The sequence below is a fragment of the Capsella rubella genome, unplaced genomic scaffold (genome assembly GCF_000375325.1).
Source record: "Capsella rubella cultivar Monte Gargano unplaced genomic scaffold, Caprub1_0 scaffold_7, whole genome shotgun sequence".
Lineage (NCBI taxonomy): Eukaryota > Viridiplantae > Streptophyta > Magnoliopsida > Brassicales > Brassicaceae > Capsella > Capsella rubella.
Genome location: NW_006238917.1, coordinates 16,035,468 through 16,059,538, shown reverse-complemented (window position 1 = coordinate 16,059,538; position 24,071 = coordinate 16,035,468). Strand labels below are relative to the sequence as shown.

Sequence of the window (24,071 nt, the reverse complement as noted above, 5' to 3'; positions counted from 1 at the left end):
TATAGTCAACTTAAATTGTTTCATTAACCGATGTGGGACAAAAACTTAATCCTGTTTCACTCCAAAACTGTCTCCACTGGTCTGTTTCTCTTCTTCTCCGCTCACTCAATGAATAAGCTAGTTTCAAAGCTTCGATTTTTCTCCTCTTCTTCTTCGTCTTCGTTAATACCTCGATGTAGTCACATACCTAAACCCATTTACAACCCCTTTTATAATCTACTTCCCCAGACTCAAAACCCTAATAAAATCGTTGATGTTATCTGTTCAACTCTCAACCACCGTGACCATCTCGTCTTATTACCCAACCTTCGTGGCGAGGTCGAAACTCTGATTCCTCATTTGGGTTATCCTGAAATCTCCAGAGTTTTGCTTAGGTTTCAGTCTGATGCTTCTCGGGCTCTTGTGTTCTTTAAATGGGTTAAATTTGATTTGGGGAAGAGACCTAATGTAGGTAACTACTGTTTGTTGCTTCACATTCTCGCTTCGTCTAAGAAGTTTCCTTTAGCTATGCAATATCTCTGTGAGTTGATTGATTTGACATCTAAGGAAGATGCAGAAGTAGGAGAAGAAGATGTGTTCAGTGTTTTGGTTTCTGCTACTGATGAATGCAATTGGGATCCTGTTGTTTTCGATATGCTTGTTAAAGGTTATCTGAAATTGGGGTTGGTTGAAGAAGGGTTTAGGGTTTTTAGGAAAGTGATTGTTTCCGGTTTTCGTGTTAGTGTTGTCACTTGTAATCATCTCTTGAATGGGTTGTTGAAATTGGAATTGTTGGATAATTGTTGGCAAGTGTATAATGTGATGTGTAGAGTTGGAATCCATCCCAACACGCATACGTTCAACATTCTTACGAATGTGTTCTGCAACGATTCGGATTTTCAAGAAGTTGATGAGTTTTTGGAGAAGATGGAAGAAGAAGGGTTTGAGCCTGATTTAGTTACTTATAACACGTTAGTGAGTAGTTATTGTAGAAGAGGAAAGTTGAAAGACGCGTTTTATCTGTACAAGATCATGTATCGGCGTCGTGTTGTGCCTGATTTAGTTACTTATACGTCGCTTATCAAAGGTCTTTGTAAAGACCGGAGAGTTAGAGAAGCTCATCAGACGTTTCACAGAATGGTAGACAGAGGTATTAAGCCTGATTGTATATCTTACAATACTCTTATTTATGCTTATTGCAAAGAAGGAATGATGCAAGAATCGAAGAAACTGTTACATGAAATGCTTGGGAATAGCCTTGTTCCTGATAGGTTTACATGTAAGATTATAGTTGAAGGGTATGTGAGAGAAGGACGGTTACATGCTGCTGTTAATTTTGTTGTCGAGCTTAGAAGGTTAAGGGTTAAGATCCCATTTGAAGTTTGCAACTTTGTGATAGAAAGTTTATGCCGTGAAGGCAAACCGTTTGCAGCAAAGCATCTGTTGGAAAGACTTAACGAAGAGGAAGGTCATGAGGCCAAACCAGAGACTTACAATACCTTAATCGAGTCTTTGTCCCGTTGTGATGCTATTGAAGAGGCATTGCTTCTAAAAGGGAAACTCAAAAAGCAGAATCATGTACTTGATGTCAAGACATTCCGAGCTCTTATTGGCTGCTTATGTAGGATTGGTATGAACAGTGAAGCCGAGTCTTTGATGGCGGAAATGCTTGATTCTGAAGTGAAACCAGACTCTTTTATATGTGGGGCTTTGGTTAATGGTTATTGCAAAGAATTGGATTTCGATAAAGCCGAGAGTCTCTTGAGTTTCTTTGCTATGGAGTTTAGAATCGTTGACACAGAGAGTTACAATTTGCTTGTTAAAGCAATTGGTGACACGGGAAGTGGATATAATAAAGTGTTAGAGCTTCAGGAAAGAATGCAGAAACTTGGGTTTGTTCCAAACAGCTTATCTTGTAAGTACTTGATCCGAGTCTTAGAACAGCCTTCTTTGCCAAATCATCTACCTGAGGACTGATGCAGCGGGCGATGAAACTTGTATTCCTTATTCTTGGCCAGATGCATGATTCAAAGAAAATACACAGTTAGGGTGAGTACTGTGGATCATTTTAAGTGGTGGTGAAGCCTATAGGATCTTGCGCAAAGGGTCCAGTACTTTCTTTGCATTCATGAGGAAAATGATGTCCTTGTGATTTAGAGGCAAGGGGTGCGTTACGGCATGAAGCAGAGCATTTGCCGCAGCTTCTGCTGCAGGAAGACTACCTCGATTCCAAAGCACAAGTCTTCTCTGTTGATCAAAATAAGAGCCACACAATTCCGATCGGTATGTTCACATGAAACCAAGATCATCCAGATAACAGTAATGTTGAGTAGTTGGAACTGAAGAATGCTCCTGAAACTGTTGCAGATTGCCTCCAATTGTGTATAGTCTGTACTAAGAGCTTTAGAAGTGTCTTCTGATCTTTGTCTTGTACTCTGTCTTCTGATTTAGTGTGTTGCATGCGTTTGAAAGTAAAAGTACAATACTTTGTGTAGTTGCAGCAATTTCTTTGTCACTCTTTTAAGTTTCTCCAAGTAAATGACTTGTGCTCCGGCTCTTTTGACAAAAGAGGGTAGGATCGGTATTTTACCAAAGCACCAATATATAGGAGGTACCAAAAAAAATGTTACATTGGCAAATAAATTTTAGTTCCAGAAAGACTCTAACACCAATTGATATGCTCCCAACCCGGGAAAATTTCTGCAGCCCCAAAGATCTCACTGCGCGGAGATTATAGACTGTCGAATAAGGTTAAAAATTCTCTCTTTATCAGTTCCTGATTTTAATTTTGTGAGCTTTTAAGCTTGCACACCAGATGCTTGTTAAAATGTCCAAACGAGCTCTTTTAGTAGTTCTTTGAATGAAATGAAGTTTTAGGTGACGAAAAGCTAAATATTTTTAAATGCCATTGCTTGATAAGATCAATCAGCTCAGCTAGTTATATAGATTGTGATCTTTCTTTGGTTAAAATGGTACAGGTGCCTAGGATGATGATGATGTTATAGTCATGAGTAGAATTGTGAAACATCCTGTTATTGCTCTTTTGGATTCTGGCACTACGTTTAAGGAGGTCCGACAAATCCATGCCAAGCTCTTGGTTGATGGGACACTCAACGATGACCATCTGGTGGGTCAGTTTGTAAAGGCAGTGGCTTTGAGTGACCAGAAGTACTTAGATTATGCGAATCAGATTCTTGACAGGTCTGATAACCCTACATTGTTTGCTCTCAATTCCATGATTAGAGCACATTGTAAAAGCCCTGTTCCAGAGAAAAGCTTTGATTATTATAGGAGGATACTTCATTCGGGAAACGGTAGTAAACCGGATAATTACACTGTCAACTTCTTGGTTCAGGCGTGCACAGGGTTAGGGATGCGTGAGACAGGGCTTCAAGTTCATGGTATGACTATCAGACGTGGTTTTGACAATGATCCGCATGTCCAGACAGGGTTGATTTCTTTGTATGCTGAGCTTGGCTGTCTGGATTCTTGTCATAAGGTTTTTAATTCGGTTTCTTGCCCGGATTTTGTGTGTCGGACAGCTATGGTCACAGCTTGTGCGAGATGTGGGGATGTCGTTTTTGCGCGGAAGTTGTTTGAGGGGATGCCAGAAAGAGACCCTGTTGCCTGGAATGCGATGATCTCTGGCTATGCTCAGATAGGAGAATCAAGGGAAGCTCTTAACCTGTTTCATTTGATGCAGATGGAAGGTGTGAAAGTCAATGCGGTTTCTATGATTTCAGTTTTATCGGCTTGTACTCAATTGGGAGCTTTAGACCAAGGGAGATGGGCTCATTCTTACATAGAGAGAAACAAAATCAAAATTACTGTGAGGCTTGGTACTACGTTGGTCGACTTGTATGCAAAATGCGGTGACATGGACAAGGCTATGGAAGTTTTTTGTGGTATGGAAGAGAAGAATGTGTATACATGGAGTAGCGCCCTGAATGGGTTAGCCATGAATGGGTTGGCAAAGAAATGTCTCGAGCTTTTCTGTCTTATGAAACAAGATGGTGTTACTCCAAACGCCGTCACATTCGTGTCTGTTCTCAGAGGTTGCAGTGTGGTTGGTTTTGTAGATGAAGGACAAAGACATTTTGATTCGATGAAGAATGAGTTCGGGATAGAGCCTCAGCTTGATCACTATGGCTGCTTAGTTGATTTGTATGCTCGTGCAGGCCGCCTAGAAGATGCAGTGGGTATCATCCAGAAAATGCCCATGAAACCACATGCTGCTGTTTGGAGTTCTCTGCTCCACGCATCTAGAATGTACAAGAACCTTGAACTTGGCGTTCTTGCATCTAAAAAAATGCTTGAGCTAGAGACTGCAAATCACGGAGCTTATGTCCTCTTATCAAACATATATGCAGATTCAGACGATTGGGAAAATGTTAGTCACGTTAGACAGTCGATGAAATCTAAGGGAGTCAGAAAACAACCAGGGTGCAGCGTAATGGAGGTCAATGGAGAGGTCCATGAATTCTTCGTGGGAGACAAATCTCACCCGAGATATTCCGAAATCGAGGCGGCATGGAAGGAAATCTCAAGAAGGCTGAGACTTGAAGGGTATATGGCAGACACTACCCCGGTCATGTTCGACATAGACGAAGAAGAGAAAGAGGATGCATTGTGTTTGCATAGTGAAAAGGCTGCCATTGCGTTTGGTATAATGAGTTTGAAAGAAGATGTTCCGATTAGGATAGTGAAGAACCTTCGGGTTTGTGGTGATTGTCATCAAGTTTCTATGTTGATCTCCAAGATTTTTGACAGAGAGATCATTGTTAGAGACAGAAACAGGTTTCACCATTTCAAAGATGGTCACTGTTCTTGTAATGGCTTTTGGTGAACTTAAGCCTAGCTTGTAATACTGCACTAAGCAACAATTTTAATAAATATTGTTATTTAAACAATATAAAGATCTTGTGCATGGAACGCTAATACAGTAATATTGTTCGGAGAAGGTTTCAAGATAGAAGTGTCGATGTTTAGATTGATGAGAGATGATCAAAGCAAATGTGTATTCATGTTCAAAGCTTAGATTTTTATATCATCGGACCTTTTTGAGCGGACCAAGTTTTGTTCAAGAACGAGATTCTCGGAGTTTAGATGCGTTTGTCTCATCACTTATCGCTTCTATAAACTCTTGTGTCTCCGTTGACCAGTGTCGTTCGCTTCATTGTAAGATAGTGAAGAATGTGAGTTATCGCCATGGGTTCATTGGGGACCAGCTTGTTGGTTGTTACTTGAGATTGGGTCATGATGTTTGTGCAGAGAAGCTGTTCGATGAAATGCCTGATAGAGATTTAGTCTCTTGGAACTCGTTAATATCTGGGTATTCAGGGAGAGGATATCTGGGGAAATGTTTTGAGGTGTTATTGAGGATGATGAGATCTGAGGTGGGTTTGAGACCCAATGAAGTTACGTGTTTGTCGATGATCTCGGCTTGTGTTCATGGGGGTAGTAAGGAGGAAGGACGTTGCCTTCATGGGTTGGTGATGAAGTCTGGTGTCCTTGAGGAAGTGAAAGTTGTGAACGCTCTTATCAATTGGTATGGAAAGACTGGAGATTTGACTGCGTCCTGCAAATTGTTTGGGGATTTGAGTGTAAAGAATTTGGTTTCGTGGAATACTATGATTGTGATTCACTTGCAAGATGGTTTAGCCGACGAAGGTTTGGTTTACTTCAACATGAGCAGAAGGGTTGGGCATAAGCCTGATCAAGCCACGTTTCTGTCTGTTCTCCGTGTCTGTGAAGCCGTCGGGGTAGTGAGATTAGCTCAAGGAATTCACGGGCTAATCATGTTTTGTGGGTTCAATGCAAACAAGTGTATAACTACAGCGTTGTTAGACTTGTATGCAAAACTTGGGAAGTTGGAGGATTCGTCTACGGTTTTTCGTGAGATTACTTCTCCAGATAGTATGGCGTGGACCGCAATGCTTGCTGCTTATGCCACTCATGGGTATGGGAGAGACGCTATCAAGCATTTTGAGCTCATGGTTCACTATGGGATTAGCCCTGATCATGTAGCCTTCACTCACTTGTTAAATGCTTGTAGTCACGCGGGTCTTGTAGAAGAAGGGAAGCATTATTTCGAGACAATGTCAAAAAGATACAGAATTGAGCCGAGGTTAGATCACTACTCATGTATGGTTGATCTCATGGGTCGATCGGGGCATCTTCAGGATGCTTATGGATTGATCAAAGAGATGCCAATGGAGCCGAGCTCTGGTGTTTGGGGAGCATTGCTTGGTGCTTGTAGGGTTTACAAAGATACCCAACTCGGAACAAAAGCTGCAGAGAGACTGTTTGAATTAGAACCTTGTGATGGTAGAAACTATGTAATGCTCTCAAACATCTATTCAGCTTCTGGTCTGTGGAAAGATGCTTCAAGAATAAGGAATCTGATGAAACAGAAAGGTCTCGTAAGAGCTTCAGGGTGTAGCTACATTGAGCATGGTAATAAGGTGCATAAGTTTGTTGTGGGAGATTGGTCTCATCCTGAATCAGAGAAGATACAGAAGAAGCTGAAAGAGATAAGGAAGAAGATGAAGAGTGAGTTGGGATTTAAATCAAAAACAGAGTTTGTATTGCATGATGTTGATGAAGATGTGAAAGAGGAAATGATTAATCAACACAGTGAGAAGATTGCAATGGCGTTTGGGCTTTTGGTGATTAGTCCAATTGAGCCAATTATCATAAGGAAGAATCTTAGGATTTGTGGGGATTGCCATGAAACAGCAAAAGCAATTTCATTGATTGAACAAAGGAGACTCATTATTAGAGATTCTAAGAGGTTTCATCATTTCTCACAAGGATCATGCTCTTGCAAAGATTATTGGTAGTTTCTTAGTTTTTCATTTTACTCTTTTTTTTTAAGTGTGTGTATGTTAAGTATGTATATTAAGTATACAGTATATGAAAAACTTATGAAATTTTGCAACTTTTCCATTTTCTCTATAAAGAAATAAAACTATGGATGAATATTCATAAAACACGATTTTTAAGGAATGATATTAGTTTTTCTGTTTACATGTGTTTTTTTTTTACATCATTACAAATAATAAATCTCTCTTTGAGAGGGACTGGGCTCGAACCCGGATCTGGTGAGAAGGCAAACAGAGGTAAGAACCACTATCCCACTTGCTCCTTCTCTCTGTTTACATGTGTATTCAGGAAAAATCATAATATATATATCCATGAATTTTCTGTTTTTGAAAGAGTTTGATTGATATACAAATGATTTTTTCTTCACCCGGAATTAGATTATATGTTTTTCCATATTTGTAGGATTTATAAATATCCCCGTTATTGTACCTTTTTAAATCGTAACTAGGCTCGGACCCGCGCTACAGCGCGGATGAAAAGTGTCGGTTTTTGTTTTTTCCCGAATTACGTAAACTTTTAACTGTTAAAATGGATTGTTGGTGTTGAATTTGGCAAGTATGAGAATATGTACTATCGTGGATGTATACTTTCTCACGTATGCTAGGTTTAGATCCGCGCTACAGCGCGAAAAAATATTTTCAGGTTTATTTTATTTTAACGTGTTTTGTCGTATGTGTTATTATTTCGTTCATTTTAGTATCAACAATTATTATTTCGAAATGTATATTTGGTTTCAATTCTTTGAGAAAAGTGTGTTTTCGGAAATTAAATATAATATTTTTATAAACTAAATAAAAGAACGTTTATTAAACAAATTGTATACTCACAATGTATGTGGTGACGAACCAATCAGCAAAAACCGTGTATTTTAAAAAAAATCATGAAAATCATGTATACACATGTATCACACAAGAACATATGAGTTTGAAAGATTTGTATATACTTGTATCCTATAAAAATAAAATAAAAATATTAATATACTTCATATTGAATAAGAGACCATAATATTCTTGTTATTCACATATTAAAATATTTAGAACATTTTAAGGAAAACTCAGAGTTTAAGGTAATTTATTTAAACTAACTTATGGAATATATTCTTTATGACTGATTTTGTATTAGTAGTAATTCGATGATTAATAATTACAAAGATAAAATATTGTTATTAAAGTATTTTTAGTTAATTATAATAATTATCCTAAAATATTTTTTTTTGTATCCAAAATATTTCGTATTACTCATTGAAATATATTAGTGATTGTCAAATTTCTTTTTTTTTTCAAAATTCAAATATAATCATTTCTAGATATATATGGATCTCTATAATTTTGCATTAATTATGCTATTGATAAAATATTATTCCTTTTTTATAGGTAATTCAAATTGATAAAGATTGAAATAATTTTGAAACCTCTTTTCATATACTATTTTTTTATTCTGATTAAAATCTTTCAAACTAATTCAAACTAATTAACATTTTTATTGATTATATTACCATTATTTATGTATTTTAGATGCATTTTTATATTTTTTATACCAAATATTTTTAAATTATATTTTTCTATATATCAAATATTTAAACTTTTAAAAAATTATAATTTTTTTTTTGTTTTTCATATAAGAAATTAATATAATAATTAGAATATTTTTAAAATATTGAGATCTTTATATTCATAAACAAATTTTACTTATAAGACATATTTTTTATTTAGCATTATTATAGTTTTCCTAAATGATAGGAATCTGGTGTATATCATTGAAATATTTGAAAAATATTTAACAAAAAATTTGGCAAGTATCCGATTGAAAATTTAACCCGGAATTTTTTGAAAAACCCGACCCGAATCCTTTGTGTACTTCTCTTTTACTATAGTAGGGATATACGAAATAGAAAAACCAACCAGTCGAATTTGAGTAAATATTGATTCTGAAATCATAATTATTTATTATGATTGGATAGTTTAAAAGCGAGTTCCTAAATTAAAAATTTTGATTAGATTTTGTATATTTGCCCAATATTTTGATGTCAACTTAATGATTTTTTCATTGCCCGTAACTATCATTGTTTTTTAGCGATTTAGTTAAATAAAAAAGTGAAATTAAACCAATTTGACACAAATTTCGTCAAAAGTAACTGAATTAACCCTTTAATACTGATCATTACTAAAATGACACAATATTAATGTAAAAAGACCAAAAAACCTAAAATTCAAAAATGGAAACTAATAAAGAAAATCTGTCACATATATTAAGTCTGTCGTAATAAGCTAATCAAATTTATATGAAATAATGTAAAAATGGGGGAATTTCAAAAATACCTTTTTTCAAATACCATTTTTTTGAAAATACCATTCTTTCTAATTTTATATAAAAGTTACTATAAAATTTGAAATTTATCAAAAACATATGTGTAAACTTATATTTATAAACACAAATTATCTTTATATGTGTGTAAATTTATATATATATATTTCATAAAGGGAAACTACAACAGATGTACCCAAATAAAAATAAAATTAAATATCCATACCCCTTAAATTTTTATTTAGCTTCTAAATTTTCAGACAAAAATACCCCTATATATGGTAACAAATAGTTTAGCAAGATAACATAATAAATATCAATAAATTATAGATGTTTTTAATTCAACATTTATACGTTATATGTTTTTTTACTTTTACAATATGATACAATAATACAACACGATAATAAATTATTTATCATAATAATTTAAAACTTACCGTATAACTTATAATTTTATCGCGATACAATATCATTTATACTGTTAATAAATTATTTAGCATATTAAGTGTAACACTAAAAATTATTTAGCATGTTAAGTTTATAAAGTAGTGGTTAGACTTTAGATTTTGTAACTAAATTTGAAGTTATATTTTGGTTTGGGCTGACAAAATATTGGTTAGGGTTAGATTTTATAATTAAATGAAATTATATTTCGGTTTGGGTTGACAAATAGTGGTTAGGGTTTAATTTTTGTAATTAAACGAAATATAATTTCAGTTTGGGTTGATTAAATAGTGGTTTGGGTTGATAAATTTCCGCGATAACAAATTATTAACATGTTTAAAATTTTGGTTTGGGTTTGGGTTTACATGATAACAAATTATTAACATGTAATTAAACGAAATATAATTTTGGTTCGGGTTGACAAAGTAGTGGTTAGGGTTTAGATTTTGTAATTAACGGTTTGGGTTGACAAAATTAGAGGTTTGGGTTGATAAATTATCGCAGTAACGGATTATTTAACATGTTTAAAAATAAGTTATTGAATGCTATTAATCACGGATGAACAATGTTATCGAATTCTATCAATCACAAATGAATAGTGTTAGTATTAATTTAACTGATAATATGTAAATTATCGCGATAACAAATTATTTAGCATGTTTAAAAATAATTACAGGATACGTTTTAGGCTAGTAAATTTTTGAAATCTAGTGTTAAGTTTGAGTAGAGTCAGTTACGTAATTTCAACTAGGAGTAGTAGTGATATCTAATTTTTCAGTTATCAAGTATAGATTCTTCATTTTTATGTTATTATAGTATGGATTTTTAAAACACCCTTTCATAAATACCGTATAAATACCTTTTAAAAACTTTTTAAAAATCATTTAAAAACTTTATAAAAACTGTGTAAACCTTTTAAAAACCTTATAAAAACATTATAAATACCGTTTAGAACCTCTTAAAACCTTATAAATATTTGGATTTAGTCTCCCAGTAGTAATGATGATTTCGATGTACCTTATTAACCATATAAAAGTTTATAATTTTTCATATTTGAAAAGGGGTATTTTTGATAATGGATAGAAAGAGGGGTATTTTTAAAAAGGGTACACCAAAATGGTACACCAAAAGGGGTATTTCTCAAAAATTCTCAAAAATAAAACATAAAATAAAAAAAATAAGAAATATAAAAATAAAAAAGTTGTAAACAATTCTAAATACATAATATAAAATTAAACAAAATAGAAGTTTTTTTTAATTTATATATTTTCTTAAAATTTATAAAAATAAAATAACTAAAAATCTAAATAATTTTTACTAATAATAATAAAATAAAATAATAGAAAAATAAATTTCAAAATTTTAATAAATTTTAAAACTTAGAATTCTAAAATTGAAGAACTTAAAAATAATCAATCATTATTAGTCTCACTAACTTTGTTATTCTTCCATTAAGTCACCATTTAAAAATACTTAATTTTTAAGGTTATTTTATAAATTTAATATATAAAAATCATAGAAAAAAAAGAAAAAAAATCTTTCATGATTATATTTAATATACAAATCTGTCATAACATAAAACAAATATGTTGTCACTATTTCTACATCTATAAATTTGTTATCAAACAACAGATTTTTTGAAATAAAACTGTCACTAGATTAATAAATCTATCATAACATTTATTAAAAAATGGTCTCAATGTAGGTCATTCTAGCAGTTTTTAAAAATTTAAACAAATCTGTTATCAAACGAAAGATTTTTGGTTAAATTTATAACTTTGTTGTAACCTTAAACAAATGTTATCACTAGACGTCAAACTAGTAATTATATTTTGGGTAAAGTGCGAGACTAGCACGTGAATTTTGGTTAAGTACCAAAATGGAGGGGGAAGTTTCAAATCGAAAAAAGGCAAGTTTGTCATTTGGTTAGAGTTATAGGAAAAAACATAATTACGAAACATGCCATTAAAAAGAAATGCCACTTTGGAGAGAGAAGACATTTATCAGCACAGTTTTGGGGGGAAAAACTCCCGCCAGTTGATAAGTCTACGAGTTAGTTATGATAGAGTTTTAGATATTTGTTAGAGTTGTGTGGGAGACTAAATGATTTTTGGTATACTTGTTTCGTAGAGTCATATTTAGTGGTGGGAGAGTTAGTAGATAGATAGACTTATTCGGTACATTAAGCATACATGGTGGGAGAGTTATAGTTAAGCAATAGAGCAAGGTGAAACTTAGAGTTGGTCCATAGAGTAACTGTAATGGTGGTAGGTTTTGGAGGAAACTTTCTTAGAGTTATGGAATCTGGTAGAGTAGTTACGTAGAGTTAGTAGAAGACAGGAAGAGTTATGTTATTGATAGAGATTTGTGATAGAGTTTTTACCATTACGATAGAGATTTGATGTCGAAAAGAGGTTTTGTGAGGGCAATCCTTTGACGGGAGAGCTGTTGTAGTGATGGTAGAGTTATAAATTAAAAATAGAGTTTTCATCTAGTTACGACAGAGTTAATATAAATAGAATAGCAAAAATAAGGTAGAGTTATACTTGTGTGAGAGAGTTACTGGTGCAAAGTAACTCTATCGCAACAGACTTACAATATTACTATTAACTTACAATGTTACTATTAACTCTAATATATTTGTGAATTGTGATAGAGTTATGGCGTTGCTATATGGCCAAGTAACTACACAACCCATCATGAATATGTGCTAAATATAAATTTTGAAAAATAAAGTAGCCATGGAGGTTTTTGAGAAATTTTTTCTATGGACTACAGAGAGATAGAGTTTTATATATGAGTCTATGTAAAGAACTAATTGCAAAGAATCCAATGCAAGTGATGGTTTGCCAATCGAAGTTAATCTCCACCTGCAAGACTCATTACAAATTGGGTGAGAATCATCCAAATTTATTGAGATCCCAAAAAAAAAATGTGTTGACTTATTCATAGATGAAAGATAAAAAGAACTCAATTATCTAACTGTAGCTTTGAGACTACTATCATATTGGGCATGCAGTTCTCTAATGTTTTATATTTCATTACAACAACACACATACACATCTGCCATATAGATAAGGAAAATTGTTTAGGACCTACCAACTGATAAGTAACATACATTTTCTTATTATACAATCAAAACTAGGATCCCTACTATTGTGTTAACTTTCTCTATTAACACTACAGTAAAACCTCTATAAATTAATACTCGATAAATTAATAATCTCTATAAATTAATAAATTTCTCCAGTCACAAGTTGAGAACAGTGTAATTTTAGACATATTTCGATAAAATAATAAGAAAATAATTTTTTTGAAAATTCTTTGTAAATATATGGTCCCAATAATATTATAAATTAATAATTAGGTAAAATTTTCAAAATATATGTATATATAGACACATTAGTTTTGTTAGAGTTTATTTCTAATATTTTACTATATCAAAAATTGTTAGCATTGTCTTTCAAGACATAATAATAATTATTTTCTTTGTAATTGATTATATAAAATACTAATTATCATGATTAAATCTCATTTTTAAATATTTTTCTGAAAAAACTTTCAAATTAGGAAAATCTCTCTATAAATTAATAATTATTAATTTATCGATAAATTAATACCTCTATAAATAAATAGATTTTCATGGTCCCAATATTATTAATTTATAGAGGTTTTACTGTATTATGCATCATCAGTGTCAAGCTTCCCCTGATATTAGATACCACTTATTACTGATAAATTTGTCTCTAATTCGGATCAAGTGACCTAATTACAAGAATAACAACTTTTAGCAAGTATATATAGATCATGGTTTTCTACACAATCATGATTGTGAGCTTTTGATAACTTTCATATATTAATCGGAGCCAATCTAACATGTTTTACAAAAAATAATTTTTACCCCAATAGTGTTTACCAATAATATGTCAATATATTTGCTTATTGAAGTATTATAATATTGAACTCAAATACAACAACATATATCACAACCAAACAAACAAGAAGAAAACCATCGTTTCGCTTATGTCGGTCTTTCTCATTCTTTTTCACCTTTTTCCTTGGTACGATGATAAGTTAATAACTAATCCTAAAATTCAGACCATCTGACCAAATTACTAAAACAGAAAAAAACAAGACAATCGTGGTCAGTCCCATACTTCCATATATAACTTGATGGTATATGTAATTAAAGAGAGTATCACATAAGTCTCATATCATATAAATAAAAGAGAATGTCACATAAGTATCATATTGTATCCTTAAACTAGGTTTGGACCCGCGCTACAGCGCGGAGGATACAATTACTTATATATAATATTCAACGGATTTTTAAAAATAATTTATTTAACCTTGTATCAAAAAAAAAATTTAACAGATTAAATTATATTACATTTTAATTTTATTATAGTGCAGTCGATTACAGTGAATCATATATTTGTATATAAGTTTAAATAAAATAATAAAAGAAAAAGCGAGTAAATAATAATATATTGAGTTTTGATACAATTAAAAAAAATGTGAAAATTTAACAGCACGAAAGAATATTTATCGATAAACTGTTCAATTTAACCATTTTTGTAATAGAATAGGAATAGACGTAAAAATTACACACTTATAATATATTTTTTGAAGAACAACCCGTAACATAATTCATATCGTAATAAACATTATTCATAACTCGCTTTACCATTATAATTGTGATTTTAACAAACTACCCGTGAACTATCTAAAATTTACGTAGTTTGATATATAATATTTTATCAATAAAAATCATGTCTCCAAATTTACATCTATGTCTCAAAACAAATATTTTAAATATGCTTATGTAACAATGGTTTTAATATTAGTCATACTTATAATGATTTTAAATCATTGTCCAAAATATTTAACCGAGTGTAATTGAGTATTATATGTCCGTTTTGAAAAATTTAAATTGCAGCATATGCAAAAAAAATTAAATTTTTTTGAAACATTTTTATTATTTAGTATAATATCAGAAACTTTAAAAAAAAAGATCAAATAAAAGAAGAAGAATAATAATTGTTTTTAATATATTATATTAAATTAGTTAGATAAATATTAGGAAATCCTAAAATTAGTTATGGAAATAATATAATCCTAAAATTAAATATGGAAAGTATCCGATGTATGTATCTAAACCCATTTTACTATCCAATTTTGAAGTATACAGTTGTTAAAATTGGGTTAATTTTTTACTCTTGACCCGACTCGCATTCTATTTTGTACTTCTCTTTTACTAATATAGAGATTATCAACTGATACAATGGATAATAAATGCCTAAAGATTAATTTAAAAGACATCATGAGTCTTGCTCTATGAAAAAAGTATTTTTTTTTATAAAAACAGTTTTGTTGTGTTTACTTTAGTAAGTGATCTTTATATACAATCTCCCTCAATCGAGAGGCTCGCTTGCTTCACTTCAACTTCATAGAAGAGGGAAGGAGCTCAAGCGTACTAAATACAGTTTATTATAAATATAAATAATTTTTTATGGGATTTCGTTCTTTATACAAATCTTCTTAACCTCGACACATATTTATCATTATCTGGATAATAATATAACTTAATCTTCTATTTTTTTGCGACTTTAAAGAAATAATAAAATAAATTTAATAAGGAGTTATTTGATTGATTTTAAGTGAAATAATCATTTATGAATGTTTTATATAAATATAATTTTAAAGTCTCATAATAGAAATGATATCAGTTGATACCCAAATTCACATTTGTCGAATTTCCATTATGAGACTTTGAAATTATACTTATATGAGACATTCGTAAAGGATTATTTCACTTAAAATTAATCGATTAACCTCTTATTAAACTTATTATATTATTTCCGTAAAGGCGCAAAAAAATAGAAGATTAAGCTAGATTATTATCATGATAAGTGTATGCGCCGAGATTTAGACGATATGCATAAAGAATGAATCCCATGAACATTGATATTTATAAAAAAAACACTATATTTATTACGCTTTATTGTATTTATAAGATCACTTACGAAAGTAAATACAACAAAATTGTTTTTATACAAAAACAAATTTTATCATACAGCTAGAGGTCTTTTGAAATTTTTTATTACATATTTTATATATTGTACAATTTGATAATTTAAGGATACGAGATAATAATTATGTGAAACTCTCTTAATTACTTATATGATATGATAGATACGGACGAGCTAAATTTTCTCATAATAATAATTTAGTTTTTTCTTTCTCAAATAAATTTTTATCCAATTACTACCGATCAGAACTGAGATGGATCGGTTAATGAAGGATTAGTTGATACCCAAATTCATATTTGTCGCAATTATATTATGACAAATTAAAATTATACTTATATATAAGACATCACTCTATGCGAGTATGCGCTATGCCATTGACATTTGCTGTTTTAATATATTTTTCCAACAAAAAAATTGATTGAATTGTTTTTCCTTAAAAAATAAAAATAAACAAAAAAATTCCTAAAAACATACCCTAACTAATTAAAAATTAAAATTTTCGTAATCTCATTCTCCTAAAATATCTACAACTAGTATTATACCCAGTGCTATGCACCGGAAAATAATATATATTATTTTAAAAAATATATATTTATTTATATATTAAGCAAGTAGAAAAATAGTATCCATATGGGGAATTTTTTTTTTTCATGTATTTGAAGATTTGGTTTTCTTACTTGATATAGAGATAGAATTGTAGCTGAATGCAGAGGAAATTAATTGTCTTCCGCATATTTATATTTGTTTTCTAGGCGTAGACTTCATAATTATGGATCTTATATATATAAAAAAAAACATACACAATACAAATTGTATGAGAAGAGGAAATAAATTAATTATACCTTCTTTTAATAAATGGTACTATGAAAACATCAAATATATTATGTGATGCTCGTAAATATATGCCATTGAATCGTGTACTCATGTGTTGTTCTTCCTAAAACCAAGCAGAGAGTAAAAGTGTCTTAAAGAGTTGCATAAAAATTGAAATATTAGTGGTTACCTTATAATTTCCTTGGCATTTGAGTAAACATATTTTTCTCTTTCGCATCTCTGATGTGGCTCACCTACGTTGATATAGAATAAGATAAAATTAAAAGATCCAATGTATAAGAATCACAGTTACGTACAAAAATGGTTTCTTTCAAAGCATGAACCAAGAATAACTAGAAAAAGGTTATATACGATTCATGTACGTACGTGCTCAAGGAAGAAGACAAATGGGGCAAAACATATATTTCTGAGATTATATGGAAATCTCTGTTCGATATAAAAAAAAGTTTCGAGTTTATGATGAGTTAAATTTGTGAAGGAAGATGAAACAGTTTCTACTATATAGAGATTGTGAAAACGTGGGGATAGTGTGAGAGAAACTTTAGGAACAAAGAAACAAATTATAATTTCTTTAACCAATAAAACAAAACAAAGTTACAGAAAAATATGGAATAAGATAAACTAGCATATTCCCTAAACTCAAAATATATGCGAATAAATAATTTCCTTATTTGTAGCATTCACGGTTTATTAATTCTCTTTGCCTGCAAAGGTGGAATTATTCGTAACAATATAGATTTAGACAATAATCGTGTAAACTTTATTTTTGAATTCACAACAAACTTAAATTACCAACCAAACAAAATTGGCTTTGACCAAGCTTTTGATAGTGTACTCAGAATTCTATTCTTATGCAAAATTTAATTATTGTATATGTTCTACAACTAAAAAAAAAACTATAACAGTGTAATATAATTATTAAACATTAGAATATTACCATAACACTTGAGATCTTCTCATGCTTACAAAAACACAAAACACATAGATGGCTCAACAAAAAGCCAAACAAAAAAAAGAAACACTAAACATCATATTGAAAATGCATTAAAGAGGACATCATACATAACTACCATACGTTCTCATACAGAAGAAACTCATCATACGACCGTCGTCCTTCCCTGAGTTTCATGACCCTTAGTAGTAGTATCATGGGCTTTGGAGGAGATATCATATTGCTTAACATCTTGGGCCTTGTTCTGCACGTGCTGACCCATTTCTTTGCCCTTCTGTCCAGCGTAGCTAACAGCATCAGCCATTCTCCTCTTTGCATACTCCAATTGCTCAGGCACAGTCCTCCTTGTACCACGAAGATAGTTCATCACCCATGAGATGGAGCTTAGCCCAGTTAAACCGAACATTCCCGAGGCTAAGAAGCCTGTCACGGCTAGCCCGATGGTTAGAGCTGCTGGGACTATAACGGGGCTGAAGAGGAGGAATAACGGTAGAGCAACCATTAAGCCGATCACTGAACCGGCTAGAAGTAAACCGGCTAAGGCAAGTAGCGAACCCACGACAGGGACTCCAACCAAAAGGGACAATACCTTTTAAGAGAAAACTATACAAGTTAAAGAAAGTACATATCCAAATATATAAAGTATATGCATATTAGTTATAGATTGAGCCATCTAGACCAACATTGTAAAAATCATATGAACCATGATTAGAAAAGCTATAATTATGCATGTAACCATAATGATCGGACCATTTTAAGAGACGTTTCGAAAGTTATGTTCGATTAACAATTATAAGCATGAGACTCATCGACAAAACCATATGAATCAGACCATTTTTGTGTTATCTATGGAAGATCATATTTAACTTACAATCATAAAAGTAACGATCAAGAAAAGGTAAATATGCATGTAACCATCTAACTCGAACCGTTCATAAATCTTCCACTTTTAGAACATAGTGTCCTTGATCCCTCGAGACTCATTTCATTACTTTTAAACTTCTAATTAAAATGTAAGAAGACGTTACTTGGGTGCTAGATGGGCCACTTTCAGGCATCATGCTCTTGTAACCACTGCCGTAACCGTAACCGCCACCGCCACCTTCATACTGACCTCGGCCGCCTTCATATGGTGACTGAAATTGGAAATGCCTATCGGTGCGATCGACGCGATGTGTATCCGCCATTTCAAGATATTAATGTGAAAATGCTTTTGGTTTCTCTTCTTCTTAATTTGTAATTAAATTAGAAAAGTTTAGAGAAAGCTTTATTTATAGAAGAAGTTGGAGTGATGAGAAGAGGACACCTAAGACGGTGAGATGTTAGAGTAGTAGAGGTGTGGCTTTGCATGATTTCCAAGTTTCAACATTTTTCTTCTTTTTATTTTTATTTTAATTTCGTTTCACGAGATTTCAAAAGATGTTTTCGCTTTCTCCGCTGACACAAGATTAAAGCAAAGACAAAAAAAAAAAAACTAGCCTATGCATGCATGTATATACTTCAGTGCGAAGTCTAGAAAAATATATTAACTTGTAACATACAAAAATTTGAAATAACTTAAAGTGATTAGAACATGTTTTTTAAAAAGATTTATGTAACTAACGAATCCAAAACACATTGGTATCTAAATATATTTACTTTTACATTACATCATTTCTTCAGAAATCCAAAATTCTTGTAGTGACTACTACATTAAAATCTTTCCTTGTTTGAAATGCTTAGCTTGCTTTCTTTGTTTGGGACTTGAGTTCCAGCAATGGTGTTTTTATCGTCAAGTAGGTTTAGAGACATTACAAAACAAAGTGAATATATAATTAGAGATGATTGAGGTTGCAGTAGTTATATTACTTCATTCATATAGCCAACCATGACAATTTTTTCTTTTTTTTTTTGAAAATGAGAATTTAATTGTAAAATGTACTTCAAAAAGACTACTAGTATAGATTCTTTTAAATTATCATATAATAAAAATTAATGAAAATATAAAAATAGTTCTGTATATATTGAGGTTCGAATTTTTTAAAACAAACATATATTACTCAATAAAAAAAATAAATGTTCAACGTCCCACATCTGAAATATTTAGAGAATAAAAAACAACTGAAAATTAAAGCCTTTAACTTAAGAAGGCCCAAGAAAGACCAAACGCGTTTCAAGTAAGAGCGTTACATCATTGATGATCAAATCAAAGCAATTACTTAAAGTGGGATTATTAAATTAATTAAATGTAATAATTTGTGTATAATACAATGTCCCATGGATCAAAAATAAAGGGACTGAGATCATTTTATAAGATCAATACAACTATAATTTTTCTCAGTACGTTTCTACATATATTTTTCAAAATTTTGCTTTTGAATTTTATTTTCCTTTTCTAAATAAAGATATTTTGGACCGAAACCCATACATTATTTAGCCCATTCGTGGAACAACAATACAAATATTAAGTGTGTGAATCAGACATCCACACTCATGGAACTGTGTCTGACTGAGCACAATGATTTTGCTGGTTTTAATTTGTTTGTTAGCTTTGGTTTCAACGTGTGTAAGGATCACAAGTCGAAATTAGCTTCAAGTGGCATCATCGGACAATCGAACATAACCAGTTTCAGTTAGAGGTGCTTCCTATGGTAATCCGAAAAGATTTTGTTTCAATATTATATGAAAATTTTGATGTCAATTCAAGATTTTAATCCATGTTACAATATTATACATTTGATGCTATATTATATATTTTCATCCTAACAACATTTGAATTCAAATAACTATTTATTTTTTTGTTTATGTCAATTCACAATTTTACAAGAAGTATACTCAAAAGTTTAATTTTTGTGTGTGTTAAACTTATGGATTTTAGAAAAAATTAAGTTGGATTTTACAAATTTAATTTGGTGCTAATTAGCTGAACTTATATTTAGAGAATTTAGTAATCTAAAAACCATGATTTCTCTTACACAAAATCAGGTATGCAATTCTCATTTAGTACATATTTAAAGTACATAAATAATTTAAGATAGGAAATTCTTGATGAAATAACCATATGAAGAATGGTCACTTGGTCAAAAGAGAACACCACATATCATAACATATATGTCAAAAGATAGATAGATAACATAATGAAATGGTATAGATTAAAAGTTTCTTTGAAAAGAAAATTGATAGATATATAGTCAAATACATAGATATATTAACTCATATGATATTGAGAAATAATCTTGATCAAAGAAATTTCCTTCATCGGATATTAGTCCAAACATTACATGAGATCCTCCTGAATGTAATTTATTGATTTTCAAAACTCTGTAATATAATTCTCCCATGTAAAATTTTCTGGCATTGGAACATAATATGATGTTGTAGATGCATTGACTAATGGTTCGTTGGTCTGTGTGCCAACATCCATGTTCAAATTCACATCCTCGGTGGTCTTGGAAAGATTATCGTTATTGATTGTGACATACCTTATATAATTTTCGAGGACATTATTATCAGCAAGGTTGGAGTTTTCACCACTTTGATTTTGCACCCGACGCTTTGTAGCGTTCCAGCGGTTCTTAATATTGTTTTCCGTCCTTCCTGGGAGGTGTTGTGAGATACTGTACCACTTGGTACCAACTACCTTGTGTACTGCAACCAATATTTGATTTTCTTCTTCAGTCCAAGCAGTTTTCTGAAATTACAAATGCACATTTTTTAGAATTTTTTTGTAAGTATCACATATCCATATCATTTAGTTACGAACTTTTGAAAGTGTTGTGATATAATTGCTAGTCTTACCACTAACTAAACTATATGAACTATAATATATATAAAACATGTGCGTTGTAAATCGTTACTTTGAAAAACTTAGACATGTATATGAATAAAAAGATTAATCATGATGAAAATATGATTTATACATGTATATATATATATATATATATCACATATATTAATATTTGAAATAAATAAGATTGGAAGATAAAAATAAAATATCACCTTAATGCCAGGACGAAGATGGTTGTGCCACCTCTCTCTGCATTGTTTTCCTGTTCGTCCTTTGAGATTTTTTGCAATTGATGTCCATTTGACGATGCCGTCATATTGCTCCACCATTTGGTTCAATTTCCTATATATTATAAATTATTATAACATCATCAGGAAATAAAATAAAACAAAAGTATACAGTAAAAAATTTAGGAGAATTTCAGTTATTCAATTGAATATTAATTTTAGTTTTTATATTTATGAGAAAGAAAAAATAATGAAGACTTACATATCTTCAGATTTTGCCCATTTTCCTTTGATGATGTTAGTTTCCTTCGAATGATTGCTTGTCTCCACTATTTTTTTATTCTTTTTTTGATGAGTTCTTACCATCTTTTGACCTTCACCCTGATTCATGATATCACTGGTTGTGTTTTTGATATCCTCTGGCACTGGCATATCAAATGACTGAGGTTCACCCATCATTTGATCAAGAGCTGGCACACAAACACTCTTAGTAAACTCAACATTGTGTACATTTTCATCCCATAAAGTACGTCCCTGCAAATCATATATATTTTCAAATATACCCTTAGGATTTGCAGAGATATTGTTGTTGTTGGTTATGTTATTCATAGATTCCTCGTAAGTATCGATATTCAGGAATGAATAATCTGATGGAATTCCATACGAGGGAGAGTTGAAAACCAGATGATTTTGGGTGTTAAGTAAATTTTGATTGAAAGAATCTTGAGTTTGTGGTGGGGTCGATGGTATATGGTTTAGTTGATGATGATTAGAAATATCAATCAGATCTGGTGGAAGATACAATCCGTTAAGAGAAGATTGACCTAAATTTTCATTGTAAAATGGTATATAAGATGCATCATCAATAAAAAGACTTCGGTGGGTTTCATTTAAGATGAAATCTTCACGGGTGGTATTCTGTGAAAAAATCATCTCAACATCACCGAATTCAAACGATGATTATACCAAATTTGAGAAAATAAGACTGAAAAGATTGAATATACTTATGAAAAGAGGTATTAAGACCAAAAAGTTGGAAAATAGATATTGAAAACGATGGGAAAAGTAGACAAACCCCTCAAAAGAATTTATCAGAGTTCTAAGAGAAAGAAGATAACATATAAGTGGTTAAAAGAGTAGAGACTTTAAATATGATTAACTAAAAATAGAAAATGTAAAAAAAGCTACTTTTTGGTCAGATAAAAACAATTTAAAAGTAAAAAATGTATTTAATGCGTAACCGTCCATAGGATGGGATTATGACTGTTAAATATTTAGTCAAAATATATATGTACATAGATGTCTTGCACTTTAATAGATATTATAATGAAGTCAAATATAAAATGATGGGAAAGTAAATTAAAAAACAAAACAAAACAAAACCACATTGTGATTGCTCTATTAGTCTGTCACAATTAAATTTAAAGTGGTGGCAAATTTTGATTTTGTTTATAATTGTAAGACTTTTGATATGAGTAGCCAAACATAGTCAACTAAAGTCCAAAGAGTAAGTTTCATGACCAAAGAAAAAAAATTTGTCTTAGAAATTTTGATATATTATGACACGTGTTAGACATGTAATAATTTCTTTTCCAATGTAATTTTTTACTTGAATTGAATGTAAAGAAACGTTTTAAATAAATGTTGTTTACGCCATGGAACATGTGGCGAACCACACCCTTGGAGATTAATCGTATCTCTGGTCTACCATATCCCGAATTATAAGCCGGCTTCGAACATTCTTGTCAGTGATGCATAACTGAACCCAAAAAGAACTAGTCTTCTCTTCTCATAAAATGCAATTTCAAAAAAATTTCCACGTCAAAAATGTGATTTTTGTTTTTCTGCCAAAAACGTGAATTTATGTTTTTCCTTCAAAAAAATGATGAATTGTTTTCCCGCTAGAAATGAGAGTTTGATTTTTTGTTGTTTAGTCAAAAATGTGATTTTGCGATTTCTAGTAAAAAATGTGATGTCGCGTTTCTTGTAAAAAAAATGGGGTTCCGCATCTCCCCGCAAAAAGATGACAAGTGATAATATGTTTTCCGGCCAAAAACGTGATTTTGCGTTTTTTCGTCAAAAACATTTTTCCCCATTTTTCCTCAAAAAAATATGAGTCCATGTTTTATTTGCAAAACACTAAGAATATAGTGAAGTTAGGAATGTCAATCGGGCTAGCCCGGCCCGGCCCGGCCCGAAACCCGTAAAACCCTCGTATATATGAGCCCGGCCCAGTCCGGCCCGAAAAATTTCCGAGCTTATATTTCAAAGCCCGGCCCGGCCCTAACAGGGCTACAGGGCTTTTTGGGCTTTACTTACCGATAAAAAAAATCACTTTCTAAGTTCATAATAGTTTTTCAAAAACAATATTTCAAGGTCTACTATAAACATAATGCATCAAATTTTAAATAACTTATCAATATTCAATAAAACTAACTTAATTTAAGAGAAAAAAATGAAAACCAAATATATTATTTACACTTTAACCCAATAAAATATGGAACTAAAATACTATAAAGTAGATGATATAGTCAAAAAAATATTAAAATACTTTAAAATACTTTAAAATACTTCAAAATCAAGATACTTATATATATATATATATATATATATATATATATATATATATTATTAGTTTAGTTACGTTG

General features: G+C 31.3%; 5 protein-coding genes across 6 annotated transcripts; 3 read left to right on the top strand and 2 right to left on the bottom strand.

The window, feature by feature from the left end:
* Positions 1–42: 42 nt before the first annotated feature.
* On the top strand, positions 43–2,494 carry LOC17878950 (pentatricopeptide repeat-containing protein At5g40400). Its single transcript, XM_006282442.2, has one exon. It carries the CDS (start codon positions 109–111, stop codon positions 1,954–1,956), a length of 1,848 nt encoding a protein of 615 aa, XP_006282504.1. The 5' UTR covers positions 43–108; the 3' UTR covers positions 1,957–2,494.
* Positions 2,495–2,566: 72 nt separating this feature from the next.
* Positions 2,567–4,903, top strand: LOC17878949 (putative pentatricopeptide repeat-containing protein At5g40405). 2 transcript variants are annotated; one of them, XM_023779726.1, is made up of 3 exons: positions 2,567–2,590; positions 2,686–2,729; positions 2,958–4,903. In XM_023779726.1, exon 3 carries the CDS (start codon positions 2,987–2,989, stop codon positions 4,823–4,825), a length of 1,839 nt encoding a protein of 612 aa, XP_023635494.1. In that variant the 5' UTR covers positions 2,567–2,590; positions 2,686–2,729; positions 2,958–2,986; the 3' UTR covers positions 4,826–4,903. The 2 variants fall into 2 exon arrangements, with proteins under 2 accessions (XP_023635494.1, XP_006283351.1); XM_006283289.2 differs by lacking the exon at positions 2,567–2,590 and having other exon boundaries at positions 2,634–2,729.
* Positions 4,904–4,926: 23 nt separating this feature from the next.
* Positions 4,927–6,836, top strand: LOC17880031 (pentatricopeptide repeat-containing protein At5g40410, mitochondrial). Its single transcript, XM_006283288.2, has one exon. The coding sequence runs from the start codon at positions 4,980–4,982 to the stop codon at positions 6,819–6,821; it is 1,842 nt and encodes a 613-aa protein (XP_006283350.1). The 5' UTR covers positions 4,927–4,979; the 3' UTR covers positions 6,822–6,836.
* Positions 6,837–17,372: 10,536 nt separating this feature from the next.
* LOC17879914 (oleosin 21.2 kDa) lies at positions 17,373–18,668 on the bottom strand. Its single transcript, XM_006285779.2, has 2 exons — positions 18,459–18,668; positions 17,373–18,019 (listed from the first exon to the last, which is right to left on the bottom strand). Exons 1-2 carry the CDS (start codon positions 18,615–18,617, stop codon positions 17,576–17,578), a joined length of 603 nt encoding a protein of 200 aa, XP_006285841.1. The 5' UTR covers positions 18,618–18,668; the 3' UTR covers positions 17,373–17,575.
* A 1,943-nt stretch (positions 18,669–20,611) lies between these two features.
* LOC17878720 (transcription factor MYB115) lies at positions 20,612–22,498 on the bottom strand. Its single transcript, XM_006285793.2, has 3 exons — positions 21,686–22,498; positions 21,409–21,538; positions 20,612–21,100 (listed from the first exon to the last, which is right to left on the bottom strand). Exons 1-3 carry the CDS (start codon positions 22,354–22,356, stop codon positions 20,723–20,725), a joined length of 1,179 nt encoding a protein of 392 aa, XP_006285855.2. The 5' UTR covers positions 22,357–22,498; the 3' UTR covers positions 20,612–20,722.
* Positions 22,499–24,071: the final 1,573 nt, after the last annotated feature.

What these genes read in the sequence shown, in the direction of transcription:
- LOC17878950 (XM_006282442.2), top strand. Translation starts at nt 109, where the DNA reads ATGAATAAGCTAGTTTCAAAGCTTCGATTTTTCTCCTCTTCTTCTTCG.
- LOC17878949 (XM_023779726.1), top strand. Translation starts at nt 2,987, where the DNA reads ATGAGTAGAATTGTGAAACATCCTGTTATTGCTCTTTTGGATTCTGGC.
- LOC17880031 (XM_006283288.2), top strand. Translation starts at nt 4,980, where the DNA reads ATGATCAAAGCAAATGTGTATTCATGTTCAAAGCTTAGATTTTTATAT.
- LOC17879914 (XM_006285779.2), bottom strand. Translation starts at nt 18,617, where the DNA reads ATGGCGGATACACATCGCGTCGATCGCACCGATAGGCATTTCCAATTT. An exon ending in GTGGCCCATCTAGCACCCAA is followed by an intron (nt 18,020 to 18,458) that starts GTAACGTCTTCT and finishes TTCTCTTAAAAG; the next exon opens with GTATTGTCCCTTTTGGTTGG.
- LOC17878720 (XM_006285793.2), bottom strand. Translation starts at nt 22,356, where the DNA reads ATGATTTTTTCACAGAATACCACCCGTGAAGATTTCATCTTAAATGAA. An exon ending in TGGGCAAAATCTGAAGATAT is followed by an intron (nt 21,539 to 21,685) that starts GTAAGTCTTCAT and finishes TATAATATATAG; the next exon opens with GAAATTGAACCAAATGGTGG. An exon ending in ATCTTCGTCCTGGCATTAAG is followed by an intron (nt 21,101 to 21,408) that starts GTGATATTTTAT and finishes TTGTAATTTCAG; the next exon opens with AAAACTGCTTGGACTGAAGA.